General features: G+C 37.3%; 3 protein-coding genes across 3 annotated transcripts; all 3 read left to right on the plus strand.

Moving 5' to 3' along the window:
- Positions 1-9,971: 9,971 nt before the first annotated feature.
- Positions 9,972-10,486, plus strand: LOC136204093 (protein RESPONSE TO LOW SULFUR 2-like). Its single transcript, XM_065995286.1, has one exon. The coding sequence runs from the start codon at positions 9,990-9,992 to the stop codon at positions 10,284-10,286; it is 297 nt and encodes a 98-aa protein (XP_065851358.1). The 5' UTR covers positions 9,972-9,989; the 3' UTR covers positions 10,287-10,486.
- A 4,867-nt stretch (positions 10,487-15,353) lies between these two features.
- On the plus strand, positions 15,354-18,964 carry LOC136203442 (uncharacterized). Its single transcript, XM_065994599.1, has 4 exons — positions 15,354-16,882; positions 17,400-18,203; positions 18,279-18,407; positions 18,500-18,964. The coding sequence occupies exons 2-4, from the start codon at positions 17,616-17,618 to the stop codon at positions 18,962-18,964; spliced, it is 1,182 nt and encodes a 393-aa protein (XP_065850671.1). The 5' UTR covers positions 15,354-16,882; positions 17,400-17,615.
- An 87-nt stretch (positions 18,965-19,051) lies between these two features.
- Positions 19,052-19,971, plus strand: LOC136204035 (vicilin-like seed storage protein At2g18540). Its single transcript, XM_065995227.1, has 3 exons — positions 19,052-19,576; positions 19,662-19,835; positions 19,900-19,971. Exons 1-3 carry the CDS (start codon positions 19,052-19,054, stop codon positions 19,969-19,971), a joined length of 771 nt encoding a protein of 256 aa, XP_065851299.1.
- Positions 19,972-24,998: the final 5,027 nt, after the last annotated feature.

Below are 24,998 nucleotides of genomic sequence, written 5' to 3' on the forward strand. Positions count from 1 at the left end.
GTTCTTGGATTTATTTTTCTATTAATAATTCATTATTATGTACATTTATTTTTTTTCTATTAATAATTCTTTTTTTTTTTTTTGGTAGAAACAGGAAAAGAAAAAACAACAACAAAAACGAAACCTAACCTGGGATCAGCCTAGGAAAGCTAACCCCAATCCTATCTTCTAAAAGAAGAGAAGAAAGAAAAATAAGAGGATCAGAAAGGGTAGTGACGCCCAACATCCCCTCATGACCAGCCGCCGCCAAGCGATCAGCAACTCGGTTCTGCTCTCTGAAAATGTGGCTGAACTTTATGAACTCAAAGGAGGAACATAGCCTTTTAATAGCTTTGATAAAGTTACGGCTATTTAGACAAATAGCATGATTATCAGAAATCATTTTAATGGCCTCCAGGTTATCAGATTCAACAGATAACATCTTCAAACCCAGACTCTTGGCAAGCTTTATACCAGAGAGAATACCCCAAACCTCTGCTGAAAAGGAAGAGCACATCCCCAGATTCTGGGTGAACCCAGACAGCCAGGCTCCCTCAACATCTCTAAGAACACCTCCGGCAGCAATCTTCCCATCATTGAGGCATGAGCCATCCGTGTTCAATTTCACCACCCCTTCTCTCTGCCTGCTCCAACCAAGGAGGTGGACATCTCTCTTCTGGGTAGACCTAACAAGGGAATCCCCTTTGAAACTCTCAATAATGTTAGAGAGTTTGACCGAGAAGAACTCAGCTAAGTTAGGAATGTAAACAGCTTTATCACCAAAAATCTCCTCGTTCCTCCACTTCCAAATTTGGTGACAGATGATAGAAAAGAAAATATCACCATGCTCCAGGTTAGCCAGTAACTTCCCACTGACACCATCAGAGAACCAGTCACGCTCAGAGTGGGTAAGGAAAGAAGAAAGAATGTGGTGTGGGAGAATTTTCTTCCACACCTCTTTACTCTTAGAGCAGTCCCTAAGAGCATGGCACAAAGTTTCATCATGGCCTCTGCATCTACTGCAAGCTCCTGAATCCACCAAATGCCGTCTGTGCCTATCCGAATTAGTAAGCAATCTGTCCTTAACCCCCAGCCATAGGAAACTCCTAATACGGTAAGGGATTTTAAGGGCCCAAATGGATTTCCAAGTATCAGAGAGAGGATCGGACCTGTTGAGGGTAAAAGCTTCAAAGGCCGATTTGCAGGAATAAGCTCCATTGTTAGTCAGGGCCCAGCAATGCCTATCCTTGTTTTCATCTTGATTACTTATCTTCACTCCCCTAATTCTAAGGAGAGTATCCAGGCTAAAGAAGGTATCAAACTTTGACCAAATCCAGTCCCCCTCAGAATCCACCACATCGGCTATCCTCCAATTACGGATATTACTAGGCGGAGGGGACCTACACACTTCTAATAACGGTTTGTCTCCAATCCAGGTATCATTCCAGAAACTGATGGATTTGCCATTACTCACCTCCAAGCCAACCCCCGAGCAGAACTCTGCAAACACAGCGCTAAGCCCTTTCCAGAGGAAAGAACAATTGACAACTCTCTCCTTAGGACCCCCAAAGATTTTGTCTTTTCGATACTTACCACAGAGAAGACGAACCCAAAGAGAGGAGGGGCATTGCCACATTCTCCAGAGAAGCTGCATTAATAAGACTTTGTTATTATCCTTAGCTTGTCTTATTCCAAGACCCCCCATACTTTTCGGCTGGCAGACCTCCTTCCAAGGGACAAGGTGAATCTTTTTCCCCTCTTCAGACTCTCCCCAAAGGAAACGCCGGTTAATTTTGTCAAGCTCATTAAGAACAGGCTCAGGCAGTCTGCAGGCTTGCATGATATGATTAAGAGCCGCGTAATTGACAGACTGAATTAAAGTTAGACGGCCTTCCAGGGAAAGAGAATTAGCTTTCCAACTAGCACACAACCCATTAGTTTTATCCAGAGTCTCTTTAAAAGAGGTTTTGGAAACTCTGTCGCTATGGAGGGGGACCCCAAGATACTTACCCAAAGAGTGAGTAAGAGGAATACCAGATAAATCACTTAGCCTTTTACAAACGCCTTTATCCATGTTTTTAGAGCAAAGCATCCGAGATTTTTGGATATTGATCTTCTGGCCAGAAGCAGCGCAGAAACAATTAAGGATATCCATAACCACACCAACTTGCTCCTCATTCCCTTCCACAAAGATCATCACATCGTCAGCGAAGAACAAATGGGTAATAGGAGGGCAAAACTTGTTGATGGACACAGGATGGAGATTCCCATTGCTCACAGCCTCCTGGATCAGGTGCGATAACCTCTTCATTGCAATAACAAAAAGAAAAGGGCTCATAGGGTCCCCTTGACGGATTCCCCTGGAAGGGGAGAACTCATCAGACATATCTCCATTGATCAAGACCTGGAAAACAGAAGAAGAAATGCAATCCTTAATCAAACTCCTCCAGCTCTCCGGGATACCAGCTCTTTTTAAACTATCCAGAAGAAAACTCCAGTTTAAACGGTCATAAGCTTTCTCCAGATCCAGTTTGAGAGCCACAATTCCTTTCTTACCCTTCTTTATCTTCATGGAGTGAACCACCTCCTGGGCAATAACCACATTGTCCATCATCTGTCTGCCAGGAACAAAACTGCCTTGATTCTGGCTGATAATCTCAGGAAGAATACACCGGAGTCTATTAGCCACAATTTTTGTAATAGCTTTGTACAACACATTGCAAAGACTAATAAGCCTCATTTGTAAAAAGGAGGAAGGTTTTTCCACTTTGGGGATCAGAACCAGAAGGGTTTTATTCACCAGCCTAATATCATTGGATCCGCCAAAAACACCTTTAACAAAACTGTAAATGCCTTCCTTCACAGTTTCCCAGTGCTTGTGATAAAAGCTAGCAGGAATACCATCGATTCCCGGGGCCTTAGTAGCTCCAATACTAGAGAAAGCCAGATCAATCTCTTTCTGGTCAATAGGATGGAAAGCTTCCTTATAAGTTTCCTCCTTCAACCTAGGGAAGGAAATCCCAGAAAGGGATTTATCCAGATCCACATCATCCTCTTTAAATAAGTCTTTATAAAAGTCAAGGGCCAAGCGACGAATATCTTCATCCTCATAGACCCAATCACCATTAGAATCTTTAATAGCATCGATCTGATTCCTCTGCCTTCTAATAATGGTAGAAAGGTGGAAAAACCTAGTATTCCTGTCACCGTCCTTGATCCAAGTCTTCCTAGATTTTTGAAACCAAAGAAGCTCTTCCTGTCTAAGTACAACTTCCAACTTGTTCTGGATAGATCTAAGATGACAATTCAGACTGTGATCAAAACGGATCTCCAAACAGCGTTGAATGCCTTCAATTCTTCTTAAAAGTTTATTCTTCCTTCTGATAATGTGGCCAAAGATGTTTTTATTCAATCCCACCACATTCCTTCGAAACCCCTCAGCGGCAAGGAGAACATTAGAATGAGGCTGCCAATTGTCCTTGACAAAAATTTTAAACTCAGGATGGGACTCCCAAGCTATCTGGTACCTAAAAGGTCTGTCCCCTTTAAGCCGATGACATTTAACCAGCTTAACAAGGATAGGACAATGATCAGAGTGGCGGAAAGGAAGATTCAGCACATTTACTTCGGGAAATCTATAAATCGCAGCAACATTCGCATAAACTTTGTCCAACCGAACAAACACGTTGTTCCGTTTCCAAGTGAACTTGTGACCAGCGGCTCCCAGGTCAGACAGCCCGCATAAATCCATATTCTTCTTGTGATTGAGACACCGGTTCACATAATGATTACCCCCCCTTTCTGATCACTCATAAGGGCAATATCATTAAAGTCCCCAGTCACCATCCAAACATCTACCATGCTTGTACTAATAGAATACAGGATCTCCCACAACCTTTTACGGTTAGCCATAACAGGATCGGCATAAACAAAGGTGAAAAGGAAGGGTTTATTACCAGGGTAACAAACCTTACTATGAATAAATTGTTTATCCATACTGATAATATCAATTTTAACACGATCTGGCTTCCAGAAAAGCCAGATCCCCCCGGCCCGACCAGTAGCCTCAGATCTGACACAACTCTAATTCTTAAACTTTCTAACCACCTCATCTGCTTTGCAACCACTAATCTTGGTCTCAAGCAAAGCAAAACAAGAAGGATTAAATTGTTTAATTAAATCTTTAACATGGATGCGGGTAGCCTTACTAGCCGCACCTCTAACATTCCAAACAAAAAGGTCCATCAGAAAGGAAGACTACTGACCACAGGCCCAAACCCTAGACCAGGTATTTATTCGGGGCTCCTGAGAGCCTTGAAGAGGTACCCGCAGGATTAGCCTTAGGTTTCTTCATATTTAACTTATTGACTCCCATAGGTTTCCCATTTGAAATGTCAACAAAAGTTTTCAATTTACTAACCTCACTGGTCTTCAAAATTCCAGTTGAGCCAATATTCTGGGAGCTCCCCATGGCAACAACTTTGGAGTCGAACAGAGGATTGATAGAGTCACCTAGGATAGTAGTTGGCTCAACAGACTCTAGGACTGGCATACTCAACTCCAAATGCTCATTAGATAAATCCGAATCCTAGCCATCCTCAATAGCCAGGACCCCGAACCTTGACCCTGAGCCGGAGGCAGACTCTACACCAGCATCAATCTTGATATCGGGGGGCCTGACCTTGATCTTAGGAGCAATTTGGAGAGAGTTCTTTTCCTTGCTGATATCAGGGGGCTGAGTACGAACAACATTTGACCGTGGCTTTCTTCTAACCGACCTTTTAGCCAGCATCCAGGGTCCAAAATTCCTCTCTTCCCCTTGACTCTCTTCAGCTCTAACTTTATTAGTCACCATCACCTCCTCTGCCACCTTCCTTCTCTTAGGACAGCCATCATAAGTATGGCCAAACATGCCACACTCATAGCAAATATTGTGAATATCTTCGTATTCAATATGATAAACTGAATTCTGAACACAGAATTTAGACAGAAGAGGCTTAGCAAGATCAATGTCGATACAAACCCTGGCAAACTTGCCTCTTACTGGCCCAACGGTAGTTTTGTCCACATGGTGAACTTTCCCAACAAGGCCTCCAATTTTATTAAGGAATCTTTCGTTATAGTATTCAATAGGTAAGCCTGGGAATCTAACCCAAGTAAGGATCCTATTCACAGAGTAGTCATGAGGATTAAAATTTGGGACCCATGTCCTCAACGCCAAAACATGATTGGATATGATATAAGGGCCACCATTAACTACTGCATTAAAATTCTCTGCCCTTGTAAATTTAATGACATAATAGTCATTCTCCAGGTCCGTAATGGTAACCTTCCCTTTCTTTGCCCATTGTGCCTGGATCCTCTGAGCAAAGTAATTAAAGCTAATCCTTTTCCCAAGCACAGTGACAATTAAGGCTAATTTCCATTTTGATCTGAGAATGCGCTTATCCTCAGAGGACAGTCGGATCACAAGACACAGCGGGTCCTCTTGTTCACCATCCTCAACATCAGAATCGGAAAAGACTTCCTCCGACTCATCCTCGATAATGTCATCCTCCATCATGGGTTCCTCCTCGACTACCCCCATCACCTTATCTCTCCAGGAGGAATTCCCCAAACCTTTCTCAAAAGTAATATTATCTACCGTATCCCCAACTTGTTGCGGTCCCGGATTATCAATAGTAAAAGTAACATTTTTACCCGCAGCCCCCTGGGCCAACGACCCGCCCATCGGGGCTGCCTCAACATCCCTTACTGCCTTAGAATTCGTGGACACAGCCGTCCCCCTTGTCTGGGCAGCCTCCACCGCTGTCGGCACTTTCACAACATAATTACCCATAACCGCACCAGCAACAGAGCGACTCCTGCCAGGCGCCCCTGCCGGATCAATGTCCACCGCTGCGCATGACATCTCCTCACCAGGTCCAAGGGGCCGCTCGACAAGATCACCAGTTCCGGATCCCCTAACCGGCACTCCCGCAGCAGACACCGGCACCCCGCCCCCAACAAAACCATACTCCGCAGCCCTCTCGATCCGCTCCCTGGCCCACACCATCCCTGCAACCCCTGCACTAACCAAAATAACAGCCGGATCCGATCCCTCATCCCCCTTACGAGCCAGCCGCTCCCGCTCCCTGCTCTGATCCCTCACCCTCTCGCCACTCCCACGTCTATCACGTGGAGAGGAAGCCGATCTCCCTTCGCCCTCCGCCATCTCCCCCTCCGGTCCTGGATCCGCAACCAGCACCCTCCCAGCCGCCCGATCCCCCAACCCCTGCTCCGATCGGCCGCCTGCACCGCCCATCGCCATTGTCGCCCTCGCTTTCGCCGTTCTCTCTCGCTCTTTCGCCATTCAGAAATAATAATAGAAACCATATATATATTAATAATTCATTATTATGCACATTTCTTTTTTTCTATTAATAATTTATTTTTATTTTTTTTGGTAGGATTCTATTAATAATTTATTATTATGCATATTTCTTTTTTTTTCTATTAATAATTTATTATTATGCAAATTTAATCGATATTAATAAGTGTATGCGTCAAATATTAAACAATAGAAGATACAAGGACAGTAGTACATTAAGAAGCGCTCGACTAAATTTTCATAACCTGGAAGAAGCTTCTTGTAGAGTCTGATAACCTGGAAGCGGTTAGAATGCTTTTTGAGAATAATGCTTTGTGCCTAAATAGCCAAAACTTAATCAAAGGCATTAGAAAGATTGACTACTCCTTTGATTCTCTTAGCTTTGCTCATATTTATATGGAGCAAAATCGCGTAGCAGACCGTCTTGCAGTGGAAGGGCATTCAAGAATGTTGGGTCTCTCTATCTTTTCTTCTCCTCCGGTCTTCATTTCTTCTATGATCTTGGAGGATGTGGTGGGGGTCAGTTTTCCTAGGCTGATCCCAGGTTGAGCGGCTTTTATTGTTTGTTTTTCTTTTCCTATCCTACCAAAAAAAAAGAAGCGTTCGACATAATGTATAAGAAAAGCAATTGGTTTAGTGGGAAGCAGCATGAAATATAGTTGGGAGTGCATGGGTTCAAATCCCACTAGAAGCATTCTATGTTTTATTTAATTTTTATACTTAAAACGGCGTAATTTTGAGTGTTCTCACATAACAAAGTGTCATCACCTAAAAAAGGGTTCTCACAAGAGCCCTCTCCTATATATATATATATATATATAATTTTGTTAAATCCATTTATTTCAAGGGATATGTTTCTTTGCCCATGTTTTGAGGGAAATGAAAGATAGAGAGAAAAATAAGCAGGAAAATAGGAAAAAATGAGACAAGTGAGAGACTTTTTTTTTATATCTCGGGAAATAGGTTACTAATCATTCCAACATACTTACAAACTCGGGTTTGTTCAGATAGCATCTTCGTTTGTAGCTTTGGGTTAAAAATCATCAAATTTTCTTAGTTTGTATCGTATTCGGCTTCAACGTACTTTAGCTACGGGTTTCGACGTGGGAGACGCCAAGTCAGACTCTACGAACGCTGTCGAGGCACGATATAAAGGTAACATACTAAGAGGCTTAAAGATCGTGTTATTTTTCATATTTTAGACTATTTATTTTATTATGCTCGTTTGTATTTTTTCTTTTTCCTTTCTACTTACGAAGACTGATTGGCCTCGTAGGGTTGTTTCCGAGAGCCGATCGGCTTTATGAGGAAATATTTACATATTTTTCTTGTAAATATAAGTTGTTGGTACATTTGTTTATAAAATATATTCTTTCTGATTTTTGTGTGAAAGATGGATATTGTAAATTATTTGTAGAAACAGCTTTGTACAAAATATTTCATAGAGTTTATTTTATGTTTATATGTAAATATAGTATTTTTTAGATTAAGTTGTTTACCTACAAAAGAGTTTTCTTGTATAAGTATATTTTATTATATTTGTATGTGTAAAAAGTGACTTTTTTATATATATATTTTAATGTGCAAAGTGTCCTAGAACCAGGCTTGTCCCTAAGCATGGGCAGGAGGGGCGCCTGCCCAGGACCCAATTATAGTAATGTATGGTATTATTATAGGCTTTTAAACTATACTTGATTAAATTAAAAAAGAAAATATACTTTGATTCAAAACATTATCATAAGATTCTTTCCAAATTAAAAATCTTGGCATTAGATTAAATTCAAAAAAAAAGATTATACTTAATTTAAAACATGGGCATCCGTTACTAAGTAGTGTTTCTAAATTCTCTAATTTATCTCACATTCTTTCCAAATTTCTTAATAAAAATGTTAGACATCAATTCCCTAATTTATCTCAGAGTCTTTCCATAATTATCTCTCCCACCCATTATTCCTAACAAAATTTCTAATTTATCTCTTCTGTATTTGCAAAACTTTATCAGATTCTGATTTACTGTCTTCAGAAACAATTTGGGAGAAACGCATCAAAATCTTCCAATTTCAAGAACTTAGCCTCTAAAACCTGTTAAGTGAGATGATTTTCATATTTAATTTTTTATTTTTCTGTTATCATACTTTGTGTCTTGTAGAGCATAAAATTTATTACAACTATTTCATAATCTATTAAATTTGAAAATTTTGCATTTAGAAATGCTCATAGACATCATTTTGTATAAGAAATTAGGTACTCAAAGGAATATAAAATGTTTTTCTCATATGAAATGTTTTTATTAGATTGTTTGTTAAATATAATAAAAAATGTCATTTTTAAGTAATATTCTTTTATACAATTGACTTTTCTATTTTTATTTCTTACTTGTACTTATTTATTAGGGCCCCAATTAGTAACTCGCTCCTGGGCCTCTCAAACCTCAGGATCGGCCCTGCCTAGAACTAATGTTTGAACCAAAAACTCAAGTTAAGCTAATAGTTAAGATTCAATCATATATATTATATTAATTTCTAACACATTCCTACATGCAAAAGCCACTAGGCTTGTAATGTCTACAACAAGTCCATCCTACTATATATATTTAATTTCACAAATTAATAAAGTTGTGAGGACTTAAACCGTGAAATGTTTGGTCTAAAACACCCCGATACCATATTATGTCATACTATATTATAGGCTTAATACCTTTCCAGCCCTCCAAGTTGTTCCCATACTGCAACTAATCCTTCGAACTTAGACTTGTGACAACTAATCCCCTCAACTTGCTTTTTTGGAACAAATAACCCCTCAAATAAGTTAATATTTGTGATTTGATGAGTTTTTTTTTTTTACCTTTAGTTAATGTATTAGTAGGTTAGTTAGATTTACCAATCAATATTTTGGAAATCTTTTATTTCGGGTGTAATATTATATTGAATGTTTTTTTTTTGGATTTAGCAGTATTTGTTCCAAAATAAACAATTTGAGCAGTTATTTGTTCTAAATAAACAATTTAAGGGGTTATTTATTCCAAATAAGCAAATTGAGAGTGTTACTTATCACAAGTCTAAGTTTGAAATGTCAGTTGCAGTATTATGATAATATGGAAAGACTGGACATGTATTAAACCTATATTATATTATATTATATATAAATAAATTATATTTATGGATTTTTTTAGTAGAATAAAAATGTAATAAAGGAGATTTATTAATTTTGTAACATGTCATTTACTTGTTATTAAATTTACTTGTAATCGGACGAGTTTTTATATTAAGCATCGATTTCCATATCATTCGAAGGGTTTCTAATTCATATTTAGATATATGTATTATGATTTTATGTAATAATTAAAATAGTAAAATATTTTATAATATAAATCTATATTAAATGTGTCAAAATATGTATGGAAGATTCTCCATTTGGAACGAATTCTTCTAATAATTCAAGTAATCGGACACACGGATTAAAAAGAAAGACTAGATACTTTTCGTAATGAGTGGCTGGCTGGATAAAAAAATAAAAGAGTGGGTCCAAATCTTTTAGAAAAATAAACGAATATGCGAAATGTGTTGAGATTCATTGAACCTGGACATAGTCATACCAGTCTATAAAACACGAGGTTCCCTCTCTGTAAAAGAAAACAAAAATGGGGATATCAAGAAGAGATTTGGAAGAGAAAAATGAGGCAAAACTGCTGAAAAAGAGAAACGAAGAGCTGGAAAAAGATGTGCGAGAAAGTAAAGAGAGGGAGGAAAAGATGAGAATAGAGCTACAGAGAGCTTGGGAGAGACTGAGAGTGGCGGAAGAGGCGGAGGAGCGGCTATGCTCCGATCTAGGTGAGCTTGAGGCTGAATTTCTCAATCAAGCTCGATCTTATGAAGCTCGCATACTCTCTCTTATGAATCAGCTCTCTCAGGTTCATAAATCATCTAATTACTTGTAAAATCAATTTTCTGTAAATTTATCAAAAAATTGGGGAAGGAAGGATGTACTCCGGGGATTTCTTTCAAATTGGCTGTGAATTCATCTTCCTCCGGGGTTTACATGTTGTTAATTAATATTTCTTCTTGCTCGAGAATATGTATTGTAATGTATTCTATATATAAATACTAACAACTTGTATTGTATGTGTTTTCCTTATCATTTTGGATTAAGTGTTTGGTTTTTGGGTTGATGATAGCTTAATCACGTATGAGCGTGCAATGATGAGTGTATAAATTAAATTGACAGTAAATGATAGGTTAATTCGTTTAGAACATCTTTAATTGATTGTGATTGGACGGATGGAGACTCTGCAAAACACGCCGTTCAGTGTGTTGCAAAGGAAGGAGGAAAAGATGAGAATAGAGCTACAGAGAGCTTGGGAGAGACTGAGAGTGGCGGAGGAGCGGCTCTGTTCCGATCTAGGAGAGCTTGAGGCTGAATTTCTCAATCAGGCTCCATCTTATGAAGCTCGTATCCTCTCTCTTATGGATCAGCTCTCTCAGGTTCATAAATCATCTAATTACTTGTAAAATCAATTTTCTGTAAATTTATCAAAAAATTGGGGACGGAAGGATGTACTCCGGCGCTTTTCTTTCAAATTGGCTGTGATTTCATCTTCCTCCGAGGATTTTCTTTCAAATTGGGTGTAAATTCCTCTTCCTCCGGGGATTTTCTTTCAGATTGGCTGTGATTTCATCTTCCTCCGGGTTTACATGTTGTTAATTAACATTTCTTCTTGCTGGAGAATTTGTATTCGTTTTTCTCTCTGTTCTATATATAAATACTAACAACTTGTATTGTATGTGTTTTCCTTATTATTTACTGATTAAGTGTTTGGTTTTTGGGTTGATGATATAGCTTAATTCGTTTGAGCCTTTGAGCTGAAGTGTTTGGTTTTTGGGTTGATGATATAGCTTAATTCGTTTGAGCCTTTGAGCTGCAATGATGAGTGTATAGATTAAATTGATAGTAAATGATAGGTTAATTCGTTTAGAGCATCTTTAATTTGATTGTGATTGGACGGATGGAGAGACTGCAAAAGACGCCGTTCAGTGTGTTGCAAAGGGTGGACGGTTTGTCACGTCTATCACACCTGGGGCCAAAGAAGTTAACATGTGGGATCGGGCTTGGGCACGGCCCTTGGCTTGCTCTCTCATGGCTCAAGTGAAGGGGCAGCCCCTTGTGGGCCCAAGTCCTAGGGGCAAGTCTTGGGTCCTACGTCCTAGGGGCAAGTCTTGGGTCCTACGTATTTGATTTGGAATCATATCTCCGTTTGTAAAAGCATAATGTATATTTAGCTCCTTAAACTAAGGCTTCAAAGTCTATTAAAATCATCAATGAGGTCTCTGAACTATTCAAAAATCACTAATTGAATCTTTATTCTAAATAAAAATCATCAATTGAGGCATCATCGAAAATCATTCGGTTGAACAGTTTCAGATCATTTTCCTCAAACTCATTTTGAACCAACACAGAGATGATTATAGTCTATATCAAATAGTCACGGTTTATGATTTTAGAATAATATAGAGACTCAATTGATGATTTTTACTTAGTTCAGGGATCTGGTTGATGATTTTGATATTTTCAGATTCTAATTGAGTTTGAAGTTTTAGTTTAGGGATCTAAATGGATATAATGCCTTTAATATTTCCGTTTTTTAAAAACATTTTTCAATAGCAACACTAAAACCAAACAAAATCGTTAACTTTACAAATTCTTTCACGATTTATGATGCAATATGTTATGTTTCAAACTTGCAGTTAATTACAAGCAGCTGCAAAAAGATTATATAGAAGCTTAGGTGGAGAATATTCTAAGTTTTGAATGTTCAGGGAGTAATTTTACTTATCGTTTAAAATTGTACAATCTTATCCCTAATATTAATATCCAAGAGTAATTTTACCCTTAACGTTATAAATTAGGTCAATTTGAGAATAATTCATCAAACTGTTTTTTCGATTTGGAAGCTTATCATCTAAACTTCACACGTTCGATATTTTATCACTCATCTAAAAATTTAAATATTTTACTAGATTTATAAATATTAATCTTTAATTTTATTATTAAATCACATAAAATGCGATTTTTTTTGGAACCAACTGGTATGTTATAATAATGTATAAAATTGATTAAACTTGTAAATGTTAAGTGCAAAATTGCTCTTGACCGCTAACATCAGAGATAAAATTGCACAATTTTAAACATTAAAGATAAAAATTGTGTTTCTAAATGTTAGAGGTATTTTTATACTTTATTATTTTTACTCTATCAAAATGATGCAAATGATATCAAACCCGAAATTCCCATTGCATTCGAATACTTAAATCCATTTATAACTGATATCCATATTGCCCCCAAAGCAATGGCAAAGCCAGAATCTAAATGTCGGAGATTGAAACGTGTAAAATAATTTAAATGCTATTTTAAAAAATTAATTGTGCGGACGGGGCTGGAAATTCGGCCGACTCTCCTTGTCCTCTTTGGCTCTGCCCCTGCCTCAAAGGAGAGAAGTCTATTATACAAGCATTTAAAGAAACGATCTAATTCCTGTATAATTTCTCTAAGACATGATAAATAATGATGATGGAACCATAAAATCGTTGATAAAGTTTTAGTTAGCAGTAAAGGATTGAGAAAATTTCAAGAACTTCAAGAGCATAAACCGTTAGTTTGTTTAGCAATGAAGGATGGAGCAATTTTCTGTTATGGATAAATAAGCCTTTTTCTCGCGAGAGTTCAAAATCCAATCGCGGAATGGTGTGATGCCGAGACTGTCAATGATGATGATGCGGGCATCCAATCGACCAGATTAGAGGAGACGAGTGCCGGAAGAAGTCGGGATAAAGGGGCAACACACCGAAGCAAATGAAAGGCTATTTATGTGAAAATAGATCTCACACGCGGTATAGATTGTTGAAAGAACATCAGAGAGTTCAGAACCAATCCCACACGTCATTTGGACTACTTAAATCACCAGCTAAAATTCAACTTAAAAAGCCCACACGTCGTGTGGCTATTCCCACACGCCGTGTAGACTTTTAAAAGAGTCTTACAAATTAGCCATGCCCCTCACTCTGGGTGATTACTCCTTTAGTGTGGTAACCTCCTAGATCAGTGATATGAAGTCAATGTCAATTACTTTCGCTGCTATTCAACGGATCTGTGCTACAAGAGATAAGTCTAAATCTGTTGATTTACTTATTGATTAGATCCGGATTCATTACCCGTCCCTAAGAGGTTAGAGAAATCCATTAGGGTTTCCCATTGAAGCCTTCAGACCCATACTTCTATTTAGAGAGATGTTTATAGTTTTTTTTTTTTGTTAGTGTAATTTCGGCATTTATTTATTTTTCTCACATTTTATCACTTAATATAATTATTTCATTTAAAAAAAATAGCATAACTAAAATCTTAAATTAAATTAATTCTTATCCAAAATTGGGTATGTTGTCTTTATAAATAAATTATATCCCAAAATTTATTTTTATCATATGTTATTACTTAATATTATTACTTAATTAATTCGAAAAAAAATATTTAAAAGAAATAAAAAGAATAAACTCCATACAACATTCATGATTACAAAACGTTTTAGTGCATTGATATTCTGCACTAGTGCCGACGCGAAAGTATCATGCGGCTACTAAGAATATAATAGTTTTTTAAGTATAAAAATATATTTTAGGTATCAAAATGTAAACATGATAAAATTTGGGTATTAAGAGAGTCTTTGGTAGCTATTTTTCATGCTCATGTTTGTTTTTCCCTTTAAAAGGAAGAGTTTTAGGTGTTTGGTTAGTTATATATTGTTTGCCTTTTACACCTGAAAAGCAGCATTTTACAAAAGCAGAAATCCCTACTTTTTGGAAAAACAATTTTTTCCAACAATAAATAGCAAACTGTAACAGCAAACACCAAACCGTAAGTAAAACAAAGAGACCCTAAAACTACAGTAAAACCTTTATAAATTAATAATGTTGGGACCATGTAATTTTATTAATTTATAGAGTTATTAATTAATCGATAAATTAATCATTATTAATTTATAAAGTGATTTTAAAATTTCTTAAAAATAAATTTGAAATTACTAATTTAAATAAAGTTTTTATCTAAAATCAATGAACAAATAAAATTAAATATGCATTATATAAGTTAACTGAATTGGAAGTTCATTGTATTTATGTTAAAAATATTCAATGTATCATGGTTAATGAATTACTATATAAATTTATATGGAGTGTTGTTTCAAATCATACAAAAAAAAATGAGGATGAAGCTAAGGATGATTCAGTACTTTTGAAACCAATCACAAGAAAAGAAGCAACTATATATAGCATCATCAACTCTTTACAATTTTTTGTTACAATTTGACAAAGATACATCAAAACTTTTGAATGCACTGAAAATAGTTAGAGATGAAATTCAATTAGATTTAAATTTCAAGAAAAAATAAATTACTATAGATTAATATTTTGCTAAATTATCCTAAGTATGTATATCTATATATAGTTCGTATATATATTTTAGAAATTATTAATTTATAGAGGTAATAATACAATGTATTTATAAAGGGTTATTCTAGAAAATTATTATCTTATTAATTTATTAAAATTGATTTTAAAGAGTTTATTAATTTATCCAATATTAATTTATAAAAGTTTTACTGTATATTATATTTTCAGGGCTGATTTGATCATTGGTTATTTTAACTCTTCTCGTCAACTTTGAGGATTGAGTTGATATCCAAAAATGATTGGTACTAAATTGACTATTCATATCAATTCTAAGGACCAGTTTCAATCTGTATTCCCACAAATCCATTGGAAATAATCTTGTCTATTTAGAAAATAAAAGTATAAGCTTACAAGAAAGACTAAATATTTTTTTTAATGAGTGGCTGGCTGAATAAAAAAATAAAAGAGTAGGTCCAAATCTTTTGGAAAAAATTGAATGTGTTGAGATTCAGTCTATAAAATGAAGGTTCTCTCCCCTTTCTCTACAAAATAAAATAAAAATGGGGATATCTAAAAGAGATTATGAAGAGAAAAATGATCCAAAATTGCTGAAAAAGAGAAACGAAGAGCTGGAAAAAGATGTGCGAGAAAGTAAAGAGGAGGAGGAAAAGATGAGAATAGAGCTACAGAGAGCTTGGGAGAGACTGAGAGTGGCGGAGGAGGCGGAGGAGCGGCTCTGCTCCGATCTAGGAGAGCTTGAGGCTGAATTTTTCAATCAGGCTCAATCTTATGAAGCTCGGATCCTCTCTCTTATGGATCAGCTCTCTCAGGTTCAGGGGCCCGAGCCCCTCCTGCCGCCAGAACTACCATGACCACAATAGTTTCGTTTTCATGTCTTCACGAAATTTGAGGCCATGGTGGTTCTGGTTCTCTGTTTTCAATAAATAATGATCGGGTACTGAATTAACACTCCAATATTTAGACACCCTCTAAATCCACAATTCCAATTTTTTTTTTTTTTTTTTTTCATTTTAGCTCATTTCTAAATCTAAATTTCTAATTTTTTAATTCTAAATTTCTAAGGGTAAATTACACTCATGGCCTGTGAACTTTACTCATTTAACATTGTAACTATTGAAGTTTAATTCTTAACAGTATTGCCACTGAACTTTACACTTTTTAACACCGGTAACCACTCAACGCCTCAAAACGACCACTGACGGTCTAAAAATAAAAAATTCGAAGAGTTAATGATATTCTAAGGAACTTTAATTGTTGAAAATTTTTGTTTTGATGTCATTTATATGTTGTTTGGTTAGAAGAGAGAAATTGAATTTTTAGAGAGAGAAAGCTCCAAAAAATGTGATTTTGGAAAATAAAAAAGATGGTTTGATGGTAAATGTCGTTCTGAACAACTTTAATTCTTGAATATTTTCATTTTGAGGTCGTTAACGGTCATTTTGAGGACTTGGCTAAAAATTAGTAGCCACCGGTATTAAAAAGTGTAAAGTTTAGTGATCATACCATTAAGAATTAAAATTCAATGGCCACAATGTTAAAATGTGTAAAGTTCAATGGCCATGGGTCTAATTTACCCAAATTTCTATTTTTTTTTTTTTTTTGCCTATTAGGCCGTCCCTAAATCCGATTTTTTCTATTAGATTATTATATACAAATTTTTTTACATGTTAAGAATCTTAAACACAATATAGTTTAATTTTGAAATTTTTTACATTGATACTTAAAAATTGGTTCTCAAACACTATATATATATATAATGGGACAATTACAAAACTAGCACCTTTTTGGGGGTTAGTTTTCATTTCTAACACACTTTCAAAATCTCACCAAAACTAACACATTTCATTAACTAATTTCCAACCTTACCCTCATCTCTAACACTCCGCTCCCGCTCTTCAATATTCGAACTTCCATCACTCTAACCTAACACCCCTCTATTCATCTCTCTAACTTTCCGGCGATTCATTGGCCGATTCTGTACATTTCATCCGGCGAATCTCTGTTACTTGGAGTTGACATGGCGAGAACACAAAGCTCAGACAACGAATCGAACTCAGAAGGAAGAACGAAAAAGAGGGTAAATAACTTGACTTTACATTTGCGTGTTACTCTCTTCTATTGCATGTACATTTGTTGTGTTTGAGAAGGAACATTTCGTTTCGTTTCGTTTACTGCTTCTGGTGTTAGGGTTTTTTCTGGGTTCGTCTGGTGTTAGGAAGTCATTCGGTTTGGTTGAAATTCGTCGATGTGTATGTTCATCGGCAACCTAATTGTAGATAGCACATATTCATAGACAGCCTAATGGCCGATAGAACATCCATAACGACGATATACTGCCGCTATAATATTCATATCGTCGATCAGTTTGCCGATAGAACGTTCATATCGTCGTTATAATGCCGATAGAACATTCATATCGACGTTATATTGCCGATAGAACATTAATATCGACGTTATATTGCCGATAGAACATTCATATCGACGTTATATTGCCGATAACTCTCTTATTCTAGCATACGCTAGCTCATTCTAGGTCAACGTTATAATTAGCTTGATTTTATGTTCCCTGATTATATGTCTACAACATTTTTCAGCATGATCGTGTAGACAAGAGGAAGAGAGATGAGCATGCCTCTCCGTCGAAGAAGAAAGCCAAGAAGAAACCTGCATATAAATACAAAAAAGCATTTGGAACGGAAAGCGTCATCACGGTTAGGTGTAACCTACAAGCAGCAGAATAGATAAAGGGGTTGTTAACATCAGACCAACTAAATCTATTTAGGAAGAGTTGCTTCGGTCAGTACTTGGAAATGACCAATACAGTATTTGCAGGAGTCCTATGCCACACCGTTTTAACAAGGGAGATCATACGTGAAGACCTCAAACCCAGGGAGCTTTGCTTCAGAGTTAGAGGTGTTGAGTTAAGATTTGGGGATTGGGAGTTTGGACTCCTAAGTGGGTTACGGTTTGGGGACATGGAAGCATTTCTGGAAAGGTTCAGTGGGATAAAGAAGCCATATAGAATTAGGAATAAGTTTTTTCCAGGCATCCCTACACCATCCTATAAAGACGTGGAAACAATTATGCTGCAAACTGTTTGGAAGGATCAGTCTGACCATGATGCAGTTTCATTTGCCATGTTGTATTTTGCCATTGGCTGTGTGTTGGATAACACTCGGGAAAAAAAAGTTCTTCGTTGGGTGTTGGAACTTGTTGAATTTCCAAGATTGTTTAACGAGTTCCCGTGGGGTGTTTGTGGCTGGGATGTGACCTACAGGTCTCTTGTTAATGGAATAGATGGTGGAAAAGACCGAATTGATCAATTGATCGCTTATAGGGAGAATTTAAGGATTAACCGTGTCTCATACAACCTATATGGTTTTGCATACGTATTTCAGGTATGATGTGTGTATATTCTGTATACTAGAAATGTTGGTCATAGGCATAAATAATGAATTGTACCTTTGTTGCAGGCTTGGTTGTTGGAAGTATGGGATGCCACCCGGACATGGTATGAGAAGAAAGGCACTCGCATCCCACGATGGCTACGATGGAAAAAGACCGCTATCGCTAAATTGCCCAAAGTCCTAACCATTTTTGAAGTAAGTTGACCAAGCATTGTGCCTATATGTGTCACTATTGTGCTATACATCTGACTGATTTGTTTATTTGTACATTTGTATTGTATTTTTAGTCGGGTGTAAAACCAAATGCCATAAAACTTACAGCTGAAGACACCGAGAAAGAAAGCTCATGGTATGATCATCTAGTAAACCATGTGGATGGTCTGCATTGTAATTATGACCATGTCTTTACCGATTTGGAAAAGGTGCAAGAGGAGGAAAAAGGGCAAGAGGCTGCAAAGGGGAAGGAGGTGGAAGAAGAGGGGAAAGAGGAGCAAGAGGATGAAGGTATGGAAAAGGAGGAACAGGAGGGATTGGGTACATATGAAGGCGGATATGTTGATGTAGAGGATGGCAGTGAATCTGATACTGATAATGATGAAAATGCCTTCATTGTCTCACCTAGAGTACCTGTCCAGAAGAAGAAACACTCTGGTATTGAACGAGTACTGAGGAGGATGTTTGATGAGCACGAGAAGAAGATGAATGCCAAGTTTGATGAGCAGGAGAAGATGATAACTGAACACTTTGGTTAGCAAGATAGGAAACTGAATACCCTTGTAAATAGATTGTCCGTTGTAGAACGTGATGTGCAGGAACTGAAGTCACAACGCGACGTTGATATGTATGATATGGGGATTGGAGGACAAGGTCTGGATGACCAAACTGTTCAGGAGGAGAGGGAGAATAGAGAAACTGAGGAGAAGATAGACCAGGAGGAGAAGGAGAATAAAGATCAGGAGGAGAAGGAGAAGAAAGAGCATGAGGAGAGGGCTAAGAAAGAACATATGGAAAGGGAGAAGAAGCAGCAGGAGGAGATGGAGAAGAAAGAGCATAAGGAGAAGGAGAAGAAAGATCATGAGGAGAGGGCTAAAAAAGAACAGGATGAAAGGGAGAAGCAGCAGAAGGAGATGGAGAAGAAAGAGCAGGAGGAGAGGGAGAAGAAAGAGCATGAGGAGAAGGAGAAGAAAGATCATGAGGAGAGGGCTAAGAAAGAACAGGAGGAAAGAGAGAAGAAAGATCAAGAGGAGAGGGCTAAGAAAGAACATGCGGAAAGGGAGAAGAAGCAACAGGAGGAGATGGCTAAGAAAGAACAGGAGGAAAGAGAGAAGAAGCAGCAGGAGAGGGAAATTGTTATGCTGATTGATGTAAGTTTGTTTTTAACGTTTAAGGTGGTGCTTTTAACTGAATTCACAATGACATAATCTGTGTCTCTATTTGGTGTTTTAACAGGATGAGAGCCATGACGGCCATGATGCTGAGATCGATCATGGACAGCTTACTCTTCTGGTTAACCAAGTTGTCCAATCGTCTTTACCTATACGTGAAGACAAAGGAGAAATAGAAGATTTGACTATCGAGGTTAAACATGAGGAGGAAGGGCAGGGTAATAGAGGAGGAAGAGGAGTAGGAGGAAGAGGAGGTAGAAGAGGAGGAGGGAGAGGGAGAGGAGGGGGGGTAAGGGATGCAGGAGGAAGGGATGGAGTGGGAGGAAGAGGGACAAGAGGAGGAAGAAGAGGGAGAGGTAGAGGAAGGGATGTAAACATCAAGGAGGAAGATGTGAAAGGTAGACCCCAGCGAGAAAAGAAACGTGGGAAAGACGTTAAGTCACCATTCACTGATCCTCGGATGGAATATCACTTTGATGATGATGATGATGATGCAAAGTACCCCGTGGAACAACACGATGGTCGCGATCGGATAAAAGGACACCTTCTAGAATCATATGACGACTGGAAGAAGAGTACCCCCCGCGATCAGCTGAGGACGTTAGGTGGAACCGATTGGGGTCAGACTGTATCGTGGTTTGAAGAGGCAGAGATAACTGGAAAGTATATAGACAGTCAAGTAAGATATTGGTCACTTTCCAAGTTGTTGGTTTATATTCTTCACTATGTATGTGTTGTGTTTGAACTTATTTGTGCATGTGTGTTGCAGCTTGTAAATCCATTTTTGTGGTTATTAAACGGTAAATACGTCCATCAAAGTCAGGATTGGACTGCCATCGACTCAAATTTCTTTGGCTTTATGGAGTTTGCAAATATGACCAAGAATTATGACAAACCCGGCAAATGGGGACATTCCAATGTGTTTGTGCAATGAATCAATGGGATGAAAGAGTTTCACAGTCGGCCCTGGTATGAGGTTAAACATGTGCTAATACCCATCAATTATAAAGGAGAACACTGGTTACTCGGTGTGTTCTACGTGGAAGAAATGAGGATAGAGTTCTATGATAGTCTGGAGTCAAATGCATCCAAAGAATCAATGGACAAATGGCTTGAACCCCGTTTTCGTATCATGACAAGAGCAATGGAAGAGGCCGAGTTTTGGAAGAAAAGTGGGCGGCCTGATAACGGCAATAGATTGATAAAGTGGGAGAGGGCTCGCGGGTGCCCACAACAGCTGCGCAAATCCAATGATTGTGGTGTCTTCCTATGCTTGTTTGCTCAGCATTATGTTGAAAAAGGGCCATTATGTACGGATTATGGATTCTCTGGGTTTGATGGACGTTTCTATAGGCTGCGGGTGTGCTTGGAACTCTTCAACCAAAGATTGTTGAACCAGAATGATCTTATTCCAATGCCTAATTTGCTTGGCTTATAATCTATTTTAACATGTAAATGTTTGTTGGTAACTTATAAATGTATATTATTGGTGACATCTTCTTGTTGTACAAGGCCGATATGGAAACATATCGGCGATTACGTATGGACATATGGGGTCATGGAAGGCGTGGACATAGCCGATATGGAAACATATCGGCGTGTACAATGTCAATATGAAAACATATCGGCGATTACGTAGGGACATATGGGGTCATGGAAGGCGTGGACATATCCGATATGGAAACATATCGGCGTGTACAATGTCGATATGGAAACATATCGGCGATTACGTAGGGACATATGGGGTCATGGAAGGCGTGGACATATCCGATATGGAAACATATCGGCGTGTACAATGTCGATATGGAAACATATCGACGATTATCAATACTCATTATCAATACACAAATTATGAATACAAAGTAACAATACATAAGATAGAGTACACTATTTATCAATACTCATTATCAATACTCATTATCAATACACAAATTATGAATACAAAGTAACAATACATAAGATAGAGTACACTATTTGCCAGCAGAGTTTTTAGAACACCTTAGATTGACCACCAACGTATATCATAGTGTCCATTGGCCCCTCTTTTTTCCATTCTCCATCCCACGAAACCATACACAGACAAATATTCGGGGTGGACATATTTCTGCATTACCATAAACACATAAGTAAATTAAATGTTATATTATTGTAACTAAACGAAGAAAGTTAACGAAAATTATATATTATTGGTATTCACACTTCAAACTATGAGATATGCCGATATATGTCGATGCAACTTGCATATAGACACATATCGGCGCATATACGTCGATACGGCTCATATATCGACGTATATCGACGGAATCTGAATAGCCGTTTTTCTAGAATGATCTGTTAAGCGGTGCCTTAAATGCATGTAATGATGACTTTGACTATCAGGCTAAGCATTAAATACGTCGATATATGCCGATACAACATAGATTTCGACACCTATCGGCACGTATCTGCAAAGTATTGTCGGTTTGAATGTCGACACGGATTATATATCGACGTATATCGACGGAATATGAATAGACGTTTTTCTGGAATACTCTATTAGTGAGCATTAAATGCAGGTAATGATTAATTTGACTTTCAATCTTCTTCGAATGTCACTCTTATTTGAATATCACCCTATAGTCTGTTGAGATTCCCCATGCATATTACAATTCCTTCATCTATAAATAGACTCATTACCTGTTCATACTTTATTATTCATTCTAGTAAACTCTTCAGTTCTCAAGTTTATCCAAAAATAATGGCAGCGTCACCACCGGGATCACCACAGTCGCCACCACCACCACCTCATCCTATGCCTGAGTTTGAAGAACTCGTGGCTTCTTTCATCCTCTCGTTCCGTGATGGAGACACGGACGAAATCGTCAGGTTCATGAGGGGCATGGCACAAACCATGTCGTGGGCTGCAGAAGAGACCTCTGACCTTCTGGAGTCAGTCATGGCCCAAAACAGGCGGCTCAGGAGGACAGTAAGGCGCCTCAAGCGGGACTTGGAGAAGTCCAAGAAGGACTACGCTGAGGTGTTAATGGGTCTTGAGTATCAATAATTGTGTTTTTTTTGTTTTGTTTTTAATGTTTACGTACTTATATTAGTTGTTCTGTGTTTGTTTCTTTTTTTTGTTTATGTGTTTTGTGTTTGTTACTCTGTTTTTTTCGTTTTTTAATGTTTTATGTATTTCTTTCCTTTTTAATATATAATATAAAAATTATGCTTATGTTTTATGTGCTTTGTGTTTGAATTTTATGATTTAGAATGGAAAATCACACATCTCTGAATGTCGATATGAATCTTGTATCGACATTCATATCGACAGTATCGACAGTATCGACAATAATCGACACTGTCGAGAAAATCGCAGATTGAAGTTCCAAATCAAATGCATCTTCTTACAATTGATGTCACTCATTTTAGGGTTTCGCACGAACAGGAATAGCATGAATAGACGACAACAACGATATACATTGGGTTTCAAAGAAACAAATCGATACATCAACAATGAATAGGACGAAGCTTTAAATATTGTAAATTCATGAAAAACTTACATGATTGTGTATAAAAATCTTGAAGCACACACTGTGGGTTGGATTGATTATTGATCGTTAGCTGTAAATTGATCCCGTTCTTTAGAGAGAGAGAGAGACAGAGAGAGAGAGAGCGCGCGGGACGAAAAGAGAAAAATGGGGGGAAGACAACGTTATTAAAAGGTTAGAGATGAGGGTAAGGTTGGAAATTAGTTAATGAAATGTGTTAGTTTTGGTGAGATTTTGAAAGTGTGTTAGAAATGAAAACTAACCCCCAAAAATGTGCTAGTTTTGTAATTGTTCCATATATAATTGAACAAGTTCAATTTAGAAGAAAAAAAAAACAAATATTTTACACACCATCTCTAACCGAACAATTATGTATTCGCCATTGCCGTGATTCATAACCATAATAACAATTCATCCAATTACTGATAAATATTTTTTCTGTAAATTTAACAAACAATTGGGGAAGGAAATTTCTTCCTCCGGGGCTTCTCTTTCAAATTGGCTATGAATCCATCTTCCTCCGGGTGAATTTCTTCTTGCTCCAGAATTTGTATTCGTTTTTGTCTATTCTATTCCATATATAAATACTAATAACAACTTGTATGTGTTTTCCTTATTATTTTCGATTAAGTGTTTGGTTTTTGGGTTGATGATAGCTTAATTCGTTTGAGCTTTTGAGGTGCAATCATGAGTGTATAAATTAAATTGACACTAAATAATAGGTGAGTGGTTTACTTTTTGATTGGGTCCGAATTGGACAGATGGATGGAGACTCTGCAAAACGCGACGTTGAGTGGGTGTGGCACCGCCCTTTTGCTCTCGCACGCAAGCCAAGGGACAACCCCCTTGTGGGCGCAAGTCCAACGGGGCAGCCCCTCAGCTTGCGTCCGTGCGGGCGCAAGTTAAGGGCAGTGTGTCCCGTATTCCTATAAAAGGGGCACGAATCTCGAGAATCGGTGGCTGGATGTTTGTTGAGCGATTTCCACAAGTACACGGTTTCGCTTGTAGTAATAAAAAGATATCGATCCCATAGGAAACGTTTTGATAATAAAAACTTATAATTCTGATTAAATTCGTTTTCTCGAGGTTAATAGAAAAATCGTTAAATGGTTTAGATAGTATGGATTCTGATTCAAATTTTGGTTATAGTTAAAATTACAATTTCTAAAAATTATGTTTAGATTAAAGTTAATTTCAAAACTTATTTATACTAAGTGAAAACACAACTTATAACTTTGATTTGTTTAGAAAGATATGTAACAAATTATCAATTAATTCAATTGACAGGAATTGAACTGTAATCAATCTTTCCTTTCGGTCTAAGACTGAAAACCTTAATCAAATTCGGAATCTAAATTCGATTATTCAGGGTAACACAATGACCAAATATAAATCCGAATTTGCTTAAGTTTTCAACAAAGTTTTCACGGGAAATACCAAATTTGTTTATAAATGTTTTGCATAAAAACACAAATTAGATTACTTAAAGAATATCGGTTAGATCAAACTTTAAATAAACAACAGTAAAAATGGAATTGCATTGAAAAGATATTTTATTAGTTTGAATTGAAACGTCATAAGTTAAGAGAGAAGAAGAAGCTTGGATAGCATTTTAACTAATTGAGTTCCGGGTTGTCAATCCTTTCCTCAACTTCGTAGGTTTGTGAGACCCTGGGGTGCCTCCTACACTGGTTCCTCTCACTGAATCCTCGAAATAGCACTTGGTAGGTCACTGCAGAGCATAAACTCGTCTTCGAAGAAAACTCTAATGTAAACTATAAAATATGTATATTGTATCTAACTATTTGTACAACTTGTATAATAAGTATGTTTCTAACAAAATTATAAAACTAGAAAATCTAATTTTGAATTCT

Source organism: Euphorbia lathyris, chromosome 8, assembly GCF_963576675.1.
Source record: "Euphorbia lathyris chromosome 8, ddEupLath1.1, whole genome shotgun sequence".
Lineage (NCBI taxonomy): Eukaryota > Viridiplantae > Streptophyta > Magnoliopsida > Malpighiales > Euphorbiaceae > Euphorbia > Euphorbia lathyris.

Coding starts and splice junctions, on each gene's coding strand:
- LOC136203442 (XM_065994599.1), top strand. CDS start 17,616: ATGACCAATACAGTATTTGCAGGAGTCCTATGCCACACCGTTTTAACA. Junction 18,204..18,278: donor GTTTTGCATACGTATTTCAG/GTATGATGTGTG, acceptor CCTTTGTTGCAG/GCTTGGTTGTTGGAAGTATG. Junction 18,408..18,499: donor AAGTCCTAACCATTTTTGAA/GTAAGTTGACCA, acceptor TTGTATTTTTAG/TCGGGTGTAAAACCAAATGC.
- LOC136204035 (XM_065995227.1), top strand. CDS start 19,052: ATGTATGATATGGGGATTGGAGGACAAGGTCTGGATGACCAAACTGTT. Junction 19,577..19,661: donor AAATTGTTATGCTGATTGAT/GTAAGTTTGTTT, acceptor GTGTTTTAACAG/GATGAGAGCCATGACGGCCA. Junction 19,836..19,899: donor GTAATAGAGGAGGAAGAGGA/GTAGGAGGAAGA, acceptor TAAGGGATGCAG/GAGGAAGGGATGGAGTGGGA.
- LOC136204093 (XM_065995286.1), top strand. CDS start 9,990: ATGGGGATATCAAGAAGAGATTTGGAAGAGAAAAATGAGGCAAAACTG.